Source organism: Sus scrofa, chromosome 17, assembly GCF_000003025.6.
Source record: "Sus scrofa isolate TJ Tabasco breed Duroc chromosome 17, Sscrofa11.1, whole genome shotgun sequence".
Taxonomy (NCBI): Eukaryota; Metazoa; Chordata; class Mammalia; order Artiodactyla; family Suidae; genus Sus; species Sus scrofa.
In genome coordinates this window covers 40446028-40456558 of record NC_010459.5, presented here as the reverse complement: position 1 = coordinate 40456558, position 10531 = coordinate 40446028, and the positions used below count along the sequence as shown (strand labels likewise).

Here is a 10531-nt window from a genome sequence, read left to right as displayed (position 1 = left end):
TCCTGGGTCAGCCTGATGGTGCGAGGGGTCACGAGAGAAGGCAGGGATGGCAAAGTGTCCAGGCCATTGAGCCCTTGAGCAACTAGAGCAGCCCCCAGGCAGCGCAGCTGCAGAGGGGCGGGGTGGGGGGTGGGGGTGGGGGGTGGGGGGGCAGGAGCTGGATCACAAGAGGCCCGGAGGGGCGGAGGTGGGCGGAGGTGGATGGAGGGAGTGGCCTCACACTTGGCAGCAGCCTAGCCTGGCTGGGACAGGCAGGAGGGAGACAGGGGCAGTTAACAGGGACTGAGGGTCCCAGGACTCCATCCTTTTGCCAGAGAGGTGGACACTCAGAACACCTCGGAAGTTCCAGGTGGGGAGCCCATGGCCCTCAGCTGAGTTAGCCATCCCCCCAGAGTGTGCTCTGGGGAGCCTGGGGCCCCGAGTGGGGAAGGGGCTTGCCCAAGGCCTCATTCCATCAGTCATCCCCTTCTTCTTCAGTGCCCCTAGATGCTAATCCTCCGGCATTGTCACCTCCCTCTGGAAGCCTTCCCTGACTCTCCTCCAGGCTGGGTTAGGGCCCTCCCCTACATTCCCAAAGCCCCTCAGGCATGACATCACCAGGCTTGCCACAGTCTGTTGGAATTGTCTGTGTCGACGTGGCCCCACAGATCGAAGACAGAGGCCAGATCTGAACCCCCTGGTGTCCCCAGTGCCCGGCTCAGAGTCTGGACAGAGCCAGGGGCGTGAGGGTGTTTATTGAACAGATCTCATCCAAACTGAACTGGTCGGTGCCTGGGGAAGGGCCATGGGCCTTGATCCTTCTCTGGCTCCCCGGGCAGAGCCCCACATTTCAGGTTAAGCATCTCTCCCAAGCGGCCATGCAGATGCAGAGGGCCCCTGAATGACAGGACACGGAAAGGGATATCAGGGTCCCCGCCCTCGTTTTCCAGAGAAGGAAGCTGCAGCTCAGAACGATGAAGAGGTAACGCAGGGCTGAAGATCAGAGGGGTGAATCACACTCAGATGACCCTGGCCCTGCTCTCCTCCCGGAAATGCTAAAGCCTAGGTTTCCTCATCTGCAAGACCAGGCTGCACGCAGCCATCTCCGAAAGCTCAAGCCTGGTCCAGTTCTATGAACTCACAAGCCCCAGGCGCCGCGGTAGGGGGAGGAGGGATCATTCAAAGGCTGTTTATCAGCCTGTTGTACCCCCTTGAGCTCTTGGAGCAAAACATTCCCAAGAAGCAGGGTGATTCATTCACGGCACCACTTGCCAGTTCCAGAGAAAAGGCAGACCAGGAGATACATTCGGCAGCTTTTAAAGAGGAGACAAAGAAATTTCAAGATGAAGTTTCTCTTTAGTGGACCAAGGAGAAGGAGGGAACTGGGACCTTTTCACTTTTTTCTTCCAGAGATTCAAGCTTTGGGGAGAGAAACTATCACGGTTTGAGCCAAATTCTCCCAAAATGCAACGTGGTGTCTTCAAAGAACACCAAGGATAGTATTGCTTTTTAAAGAGCATGATCTGCTGAACCTGACAACAGCTGCTCTTAAGGTTGACCAAATTAGATTGGCTGTTTTTGTTGTTCCATCCCAGAATTCTGTCAAGGGGAAGGTGAGAAACTCATGCCTTCTACTCTTAAATTAAGCAGAGGGAAGCTTGATGAATGTGTTAAGAGGGTTTGAAGATCTTACAACCCAGGAAGACACGGCAGGAGGTAACAGGTGAATCTGGTGGCAGAGACCTAGGGGGAGAACATGGTTTAATTGCAGGGAGAGTGAATGGTAAGCTTCCATCACTCACAGAAAACCACTGGAACTACTCTGGCAGTGCAAAGACAGAGGGAAAACTCAATCTCTCATTTTGAAGTCACGGGATATCTGTGCCCTCAGTTTGGGTCTCATAATATGAACATCATACTCAACTCTTTTTCAAAATTGTACTTTTAGCTCCCAAGCCCCAGCTGGGCAGAAGTGGGAGTGAACATGACTCCTTGGCCTGAGTGAGGATGTGATTCAATAAAACTTTTGATGCCCAAAAGCTGTCTCCTCTCTGGGACTCAGTTTCCCCATCTGTAAAATGGGAAGGGGTAAAAGGAAGAGGGGACATTTGAGGCAGAGGCATGGGCTTTGCCATCATACTGCCTGGGTTCTAATCTCATTTTTCTAGCTGTGAGTCCTGAGTCAATTTACTGTACCTTTCAGGGCCTCAATTTTCTCTTCTATAAAGCAGAGATAATAACATCTGCCTATGGGATTGCTGACAAGTTAAATGATATAATGTGTACAAAGCACATAGCTTAGTGCTTGGCCCAAGAGAAAATTAAAAAAAAATTTTTTTTTGTTTTATTATAATATATAAATTTATTTTTTAATCACATTATTTTTAGTATTGTTATGTCCCCAATACAATTTTTTTCCTACTCTACAGCATAGTGACCCAGTTCCACATACATGCTTACATTCTTTTTTCTCTCATTATCATGCTCTGTCATAAGTGACTAGACATAGTTCTCAATGCTTAACAGCAGGATCTCATTGCTAGAAAACTCTCATTAAGGTGTAATTCACACATAGTGAAATGCTCAATTTTGATGAAGATACAGAACATTTCAATCACCCCAGAACGTTTTCTCATGCCCCTTCCTAGGCAGCCCTTCTCCCAGGAACAACCACTGATCCGATTTCCATCACCACACATTGGTTTTGTCTCTTTTAGAATTCCACGTGGACAGACCCAGGCAGTAGATATCGTATTTGTGTGTTTGTGGGTACATTTGGCTTCTTTTCCTCAACATAACAGTTTCAAGAGTCGTTCGTATCATTGAGTGTATGGGTAGGATGATTCCTTTATGATGTATAGTATTTCATCATATAAATACACTACACTTTTATCCATTCTACCGCTGATGAGTATCTGGGCTATTTTTGTTTTTTTGCCTATTATGATGAAAGCTGCCATGAACATTCTAGCTAGACTTTAGTACAAGACTTTCATGAACAAATATTTTCAATTCTCTTGGTTAAATACCTAAGACTGGAATGCTGGGTATGTTGCACTTCTTAAATTTTTTATTTTATTTTTCCTTTTTTTGTAAAAACAATTTTATTTTCAAGAAGAGAACAAATGTTTTCTCATAATTTTTTTTAAAAAAGTTGTTCCTAGAATGCTAAAGGAATTTATCTGCGAATTTGTTCAGCGGCCAGAAGCTGAGTCCAGATCTCTGTGTCTTGAATTGATGATGGTTTGCGCATTGTGGACCCAAACTGCGGTACTTTTTAAAAAAGAAGCTCCCAAATAGTTTTTTAACGTGGTTGTACCATTTTATCCTCCCACCAGCGATGTACGAGCATCCCAGTCACTCCATACTCCCCTCAACATCTGCTCAGGTCAGTCTTCGATTTTAGTCATTCTGGAATCACACTGTGGTTTTAATTTGCATTTTCCTGATGACTAATGAACTCCTTTCATGTACTTACTTAAATTTTTTTTAAAGGTAGTTCCTCTCTCCTTCGCTGCCACGGAGCTTTCAACCTCCATGATTTGAAAGACTGTCAAACAAATAAGGAAAGAAAAACCGAGGACAAAATCTACTGGCAACATAAGGAGCTCTACAAATACAAAAGCAAACATGAGCTCAGCCCTGGAACCCCTCTGTTGACTTTGGTTTCCCAGGACTCGGGGGCTAAGGACATGTCTGTCTTGCAAGAAAGCCAAGATCACGGCTGACTTGAGGTCAGAATGTTTTAATGATAAATTTGCCCCTGACTAAATAATCATTTTCACTGCTGCCATTTATAAATGGCTTATTTTGCTCCAGGCACCTTACATATACATAGTATGTCTAATTTTTATAATAACCGAGCAAGGTCGTTGAATGATCTCTATTTGGTGGACTCTGAACATCAGAGATGTGAATTCCTTTGCCTAACACCACTCAGCCACATGTCCATAGGATCCATATTCAAAATGTGACTGGCTCCAAATCTCATTCAAGTTGCCTTAACACACACACACATGAATACTATTCAGCCATAAAGACGAAAGAAGTATTGATACATGCTACGACATGAATGAACTTTAAAAACATCATGCTAGGAGTTCCCTTGTGGTACAGCAGGTCAAGGATCTGGCATTGTCATTGTAGCGGCTCAGGTCACCATTGTGGCACAGGTTCGATCCCTACCCGGGGAAATTCCACATGCTGTGGATGCAGCCAAAAAAGGAAAAAAAAAAAAAAAACATAATTCTAAGCAAAAGAAATCAGATAGCAGATTAGTGATTGCCTAGGACTGGGGGAAATAGAGAATGGGGGAGAGACTGCTTAATGGGCGTGCAGTTTTCTCCTGGAGTACAAAAACAGTTTGGAACTAGATGGTGATGGTGGTTGCACAACATTGTAAATATAACAAACGCCACTAAATTTACCATTAGTGATTTCGTCCTTTGAGTAGTAAAGTCCCCAGCACCTGAGTCCGACCTTTTCTCTCCCAGAGAACCACCCCTTCCCCTTGAGAATTCCAGGGCAGAAAGGGAGGAAACAGCAGCATGACTCAGAGAGTGGGCCCTGGAGTCAGCCTGCCTGAGTTCAATTCCAGGCACTCCCACGTCCCCCTCTGTGGGGGTGCTAATGCTACCAGCATCATGGGGCTGTTGTGAGAATGTCGTACTATTGGGCATGTAAAGTGTCTGGGCCCACGTAAGCTACAAAGTCAGGTCAAGCCACCTTCTCCTACCATCACCCACGCTGCAATTATTTATTGAGCACTGCTATGTGCCAGGCACTCTTCTAGGCCGTGGGGACTTTGGTCTATAAGCAAGAACAGCAATAAAACTCCTTTCTTCTTGGAGCTCACATTCCAAGGAGGGGATAAGACCATAAATAAAGTTACTAAAATATATAGTATGTTCAATGGCAGTATGTGCTAAGGAGAAAAAAATGAGGGGTGAGGGATAGACCGTTTGGGGGAAAGGTTAGAAATGTAAATTAGGTGGCTAGAGAAGGCTTTCCTGAGTAATGTTGAGAGGAAAGTAAGGGGCATTCCTTTCCTACTGCTGCTGTGGCAAGTTACCACAATCTTAGTGGCTTAAAACAACACAAATTGTAATATTCTAGTTTTTTGAGGTCAGGAGTCCAAAATGGGTGTCACTGGACTGAAATCAAGGTGCTGGCAGAGCTGTGTTCCTTCTGGAGGCTCTGGGGCGGCGGTGGGGGGGAGGAGTTGGTACCTTGCCTCTGCCGGTTTCCAGAGGCCACCCCCATATTCCCTGGCTTGTGTCCCCATATCATTCCAACTTCTGCTTCCATCATCACATCTCCTCCCTCACTTTCATACCTTTGTTCTTTCCCTTATAAAGATCCTGCTGGAGTTCCTGTCGTGGCTCAGTGGTTAACGAATCTGACTAGGAACCATGAGGTTGTGGGTTCGATCCCTGCCCTTGCTCAGTGGGTTAAGGATCCGGCGTTGCCGTAAGCTGTGATGTAGGTTGCAGACTCGGCTCAGATCCCGCATTGCTGTGGCTGTGGTGTAGGCCGGTGGCTACGGCTCCAATTCGACCCCTAGCCTGAGAACCTCCATAGGCTGCAGGTGCGGCCCTAAAAAGACCAAAATAAATACATAAAGCCACAAGCCTGGATGCTGTCTCCGAGGGAGTGCAGGCAGAGTAGAGAGGATCAAGGACTGAGCCCCGGGCCCCTTTGATTAGGAGGAACCAGTGACGTAGGAGGAAAACCAGTTAAGGGTAGGGGTTCCAGAAGGGTCAATGCTGCAAACTCTGTCCAAAGTTACGTGTGGAGTGAGGGGCGGGTGGGGCAGAGGACCACCCTTGCTTTCCTAGGGCTGTTCTCTGGCCAACAGCCTCAATGGGGAGCAATTTAAAGGAGTCAGACCTACCAAGGCAGCCCTGCTCCTGTGATTTCAGAGCTGCCCCCTCTCCAGGAAGTGGATGGGTGGGCTCTAGAGGTCAGGTCCTTGCTTTACCAGAATGATTTCCTTTGGTTTCAATTCCTGCTGGGCGTTTAAGACTCCGCTCAGTCATTCGGAGTCCCTCTGCCGGGTGCTGCCCCCCAAGACTGAATGGGCGCCCCCACCCACTGCTCCCCCGCTGGACAGGCTATGCACACGCCTCAGTCGATTGGTCTCCCACTGGGCCAGGCACACTTTGGGCTCCTGGGAAGCCTCCTTACTTCCGCACACCCCCCACCCCCGCAGCGTGGCATGAGCCTCGAGCAGACTCTCAGTGAATGTCTGTGAACAGAAACACTCAGCAGAAGCCCCTCCTGCTGGGATCCAGCCCGGCCTCCAGCAGGTGGGGCCCTCACAGCCCCGGCCTGCTGACACTCACCAAACATTTGTTAAATATCGAGAAGAGGGCCAAGGACTGGGTCCAAGTCCGAGTTCTGGCTCTCTCAAGTTGTCAGGACTTCAGTCTCCATCTCTAAAAGGGAAATGAGACACACTCATCCTTTAAGCTCATCCTCATCAGCTGTGACAACACTTAGGAAAGTGTTCAGGAAACTGTAAACCAGCCGGGCGTTTGGAAGAACCACAGGTTGAGGCTTTTCTTTGGGGGCTGTCAGGACCCACACCTACACCAAGACTGGGTCTTCCTCAAGCCACTCTGAGGACAAGCAGCGCCTTCCTCAGGCAGCAGGACCCGGGGAATGAGTGGGGCCTGGGTCTGACGGAAACTCTCACACACTCACGGATGTTCCCAGTGACTAAGGGCCGCACAAAGCAGCAGGCTGGACCCTTCCTGAAACTCGCCCCAAAGCTGCTCTGACCAGCTGGCCCCTGCTCCAGCCATCCCAGGCCCCACTGTCACACTTCTTCGGGGGTGGGGGGCGCTCCTCCCTCACTGCCCCGTCCCCCCAGCAGGGATCAGGGGACAGGCTCCATCTCAGCACAGGCAACAACACAGAGGAGGTTCAGCGTTCGGGGCCTTTTATTGACATCCACTCCCCCAAGTGACTTTTCCTCACTGGTCAGGAGTTTTAAGAACGGCGGTGGGGAGGGGGGAGGGGAGGGGGTACAGATGGAAGCCAAAAAGAATATCTTGAATGTGCTGTGATGGGTTGAAAAGAGGTTGGTCTGTGATTGACAAGTCCCCCATTTCAGAGGCTCAGGAAGTTGAGCCGAAGAATATACACTCCTTCAGCCAAGTCCCTGCCATCTGCTGGCCCTCCTGCCAGGCATCTTCCAGACTGGCTGTTGTACCAGTAGGACCACTAGCGCTGCAGTGGCCTTAGTGTCTTGACTTAAACAAACAGGGGACGCCTGGCCTGGCTCCATGCACACAAGCAGAGACAAAGGTGACTGATTAGCAGGAGATCTGATCTGCAGGACACAGAGGATGGGAGAGGGCAGTGCTTGTCAGCATCAGATAAGGACTCTGAGATGTAGTGTGAATCTATAAGGCAGGACATGGGGATTAAGTAAGAAAATGCAACTGTCAGCCGCCCCGCTTCTGAGAGACTTCCAAGGCAGTCTCTGCTCACAGGGGGTTTCACTCCCCATGGCTCTAAACCATCGGGGAAGCAGAAGGAAGTGGAAGTGGAGTCTGCCCAGCTGGGGCCTGGGGCCTGTCGTGACTGTCCAGCTCTCTGTGGTCAGAGGGCATCCCAGCCACCTCAGATCCTGAGGCTGGGATGAAGTGAGGGAACAGGACTTTGAGCCCCAGGGGACCGGTGGGGGCCCCGCCCCCAAGGCCCTGGCCCCGCCCACCGGGCTCTACAGGCCGCCTCTTCTACCGCTTCTTCTTGGCCTCCTTCTTGGGCCTCTTGTTTGCAGAAGGAGCAGTGGCCTTAGGCTTCCTCGTCACCTCTGTACTTCGGGGCTCAGACGGTTCTGCCTCCTGCATGGTGACAGAAAACAGAGGCCTGCTTAGACAAATCAAAATGACACCCACAAAATGAGATCATGTCTGAAGGGACTTTGCAAAGAGAGGCATGCCGCAGAGACACCAGGGATGGAAACTGTCCCTGCAGGGCCCCGGGATCCCCATGTTTGCAGGACGGCCCCCGGGGAGGGGGTGAAGGATAAGAGAAGATGCCCAAGGGAAGCGGGCAGCCTTTGGAGCCGCACAGGCCTGGGGGGGAATCTAGGCTCCCCCACGTTCCAGCCAAGTGACCCTGTGGGCCACACGCTTCCCCCTCCTGTGTCTCGGCTTGCCCACCTGTGAAATGGAAGCAGGGGCGCGTACCTTGGCGGGCGGGCTCTCTGCTGAGGCAAAAACACGTGGAAAGCACCCAGTGGATGCAAATGCACCCAGCGGCTGCTGGTCACCGCATGTGGGACTGGGCACAATGTGGTGAGGAGCGGCTGTGGGCAGACCCGCTGTGGCTTGCTCTCCTTCCAGCCCTGCTTCTCTTCTCATCCCTCGTCTGCCATTCAGGCCACAGAAGGCCAGGGCAGGGCAGGGTGGAGAGCGCTAGCCGGTGGAAGTGCAGCCACGGCACAGAGCTCTGCGGCCTCGGGCAGAGGTGCCCCGTGGGAAAGGGCAGAGGGCAGCCCCAGGGTAGAACTCCAGACTCTCCCTGTATCTGGGGCAGCTCTGCTTTGGATCTGTCACGTACATTGTGATTTGTTCCCTGTAAGATCTGGTTTAAACAAAGGTTCTCCTATTGAAAAAAGATTGAAAACCACAGAGCCAGCCCTGGCCTTTATTGTGCTGATAAAGAAAGTGGACTCTGGGGAAGGGACTTGGCCTGTCCCAGCCTCACAGGCGCATGTCAGAGAAGAACCTAGAGTGGCCTCAGTCCTGCTGAGTGTCCCCTCCCCTCTGAGGGATAAATCATACTGCGCCACAGCCAGGCAGGATGTCAGAGTCCACTCTGGCCCAGAGAGCACTAACCACAGGCCGCAGGCCTTGTCCGGCCCACAGGCAGACTTCACTTGACCTGCAGTGTTTATTTTTAAGAACTTGAGCCAATTGGGAGATTTCCCATTCAGTGTGGATTCCTTGCTTTTCTTGAAAACTTTAAACATCCGGTGACACTGGCCCCAAATCTCCTCATGGGAGAAATGGGCTGAGCAGTGGCTGCCCCTTCATTCAGGTGCCCCCGCCCCCACAGCCCCACTGCCCCCGGCACTAAGCAAGGAAATGCGCCTCAGTACCTTGTTCTTTTATTAAAGATGGGAAAACAAAAGACGAAGCAAGAATACTAAGAGGGAGTACGCTGTTTCTAGAAAAGTATTTCTGCATGTTTAATTGGCTACCTCCCAGCTTCCAGCTTGCTTTACTCTGTCCTTCCCTGTTCACTGTCGGCCCCTGGCCCAAGCCTCAAGCCTCCTTCCGAAAGAAGCGGCAGGACTATGGCTGTGGAGGGGCGGTCCCCACCTAAAGCCCAGTCCAAAGGTCTGCCACCTCCCTCTTATCAGCCATCGCTGTCTACTCTGCTGCCAACCAACGGAGACAACAGACCTAGCCTGATCCCAGGCACCCAGGCGTGATGGCCCCAAGATAACCAGGCGGCCGGCTCCTCCCCTGGCCAGGTCTCTGATAGTGCTCAGGACCCCCACCCCCTTGTGCTGATACTGTTTCTGTAACTTGGAGAAAGAAAGAAAGAAAAAGGAAGGAAGGGAGGAGGGGGCGAGGGAGGGAGGAAAGAAGGAAGGAGAGAGAGAGAGAGAAAGAAGGAAGGAAGGAGACAAAGGAAGAAAGAGTGGAAGAAAGAGAAAGAAGGAAAAAAAGGAAGAGAGAAAGAAAGCATGAGCAAGACAGAAAGGTAAGAGAGAGAAAGAAAGGAAGGAAGGAAGAAAAAAAGAAAAAAGAAGAAAGCCCATTAGAAAAACAAACCAACCAACCCAAATCTCAGAGAAGCCAGTGTGTCAAGGGCACAGGCTCCCGCTGCAGAGCCCAGCAGGATGGCTACTGTTTAAGGCAAACCCCACAGGGCACAAGGCCTTTGGAGACTTTGGGACCTGGAAACCGCCCCCAGGGCAGTACCTGTGAGGCCAGTGGAAACCAGTCAGTCCCTGCCCTGGGCAAACAGGGCATGATTAGACAAAGGGTTTGTGCACTGGGAACCTGTCAAGCCTGCCAGGATCTCCAGGGATGGAGCCCCCCTGAGCTCACAGCTGGACGCCTCCTGCGGTTTCAAGTGGGGCCTGGTACACAAACCAGGGATGAGGATACCTGGCCGCTGTCCCCAGTGCTTTCCTTACTCCACAGACCTTCTCCCAAGCACCTCATCCTTTCTGGCACCTCCAACTCAAGTGGCCCAGACAGAGCACAGCCCCTTCTCCAGCTGGCCTGGCCTTCCTCCCCTACCCGTAAGCAGAGTAACCAGAGCCCCAGTGACACCCCCACCCCCGCTGTCCCTCCATCCAATCGGTCACCAGGTCCTGCTGATCTGCCCTCCTCCATCTCTTGACCTGGCCACTCTCTGGAGCCTCAAAGGCCCTGCTTCAGCTCCCCCACTGCCAACTGGCCCCCCTGCTCTCTATGCCATTCCTTGCACACGTGCCAAGAGAATTTTTCTAAAGCGCAGATGTCCCCACCTTAAACCTTCCAGTGGCTTTCCATCACCCACGGTCTTGTGTCCCACACCC

General features: G+C 51.2%; 1 protein-coding gene across 2 annotated transcripts in view; it reads right to left on the bottom strand.

The window, feature by feature from the left end:
- Positions 6902-10531, bottom strand: part of MANBAL (mannosidase beta like) — a 28913-nt gene continuing 25283 nt past the window's right edge. Inside the window, exons 3-4 of one of the 2 annotated variants that reach the window (XM_005672921.3) lie at positions 7720-7832; positions 6902-7315 (exon numbers count right to left, since the gene is read on the bottom strand). In XM_005672921.3, coding sequence (XP_005672978.1) covers positions 7725-7832 — 108 coding nt within the window. In that variant the 3' untranslated portion in view covers positions 6902-7315; positions 7720-7724. Of the gene's footprint in view, positions 7833-10531 lie in introns of both variants that reach the window. The other variant, XM_021077555.1, reaches the window with a different exon arrangement.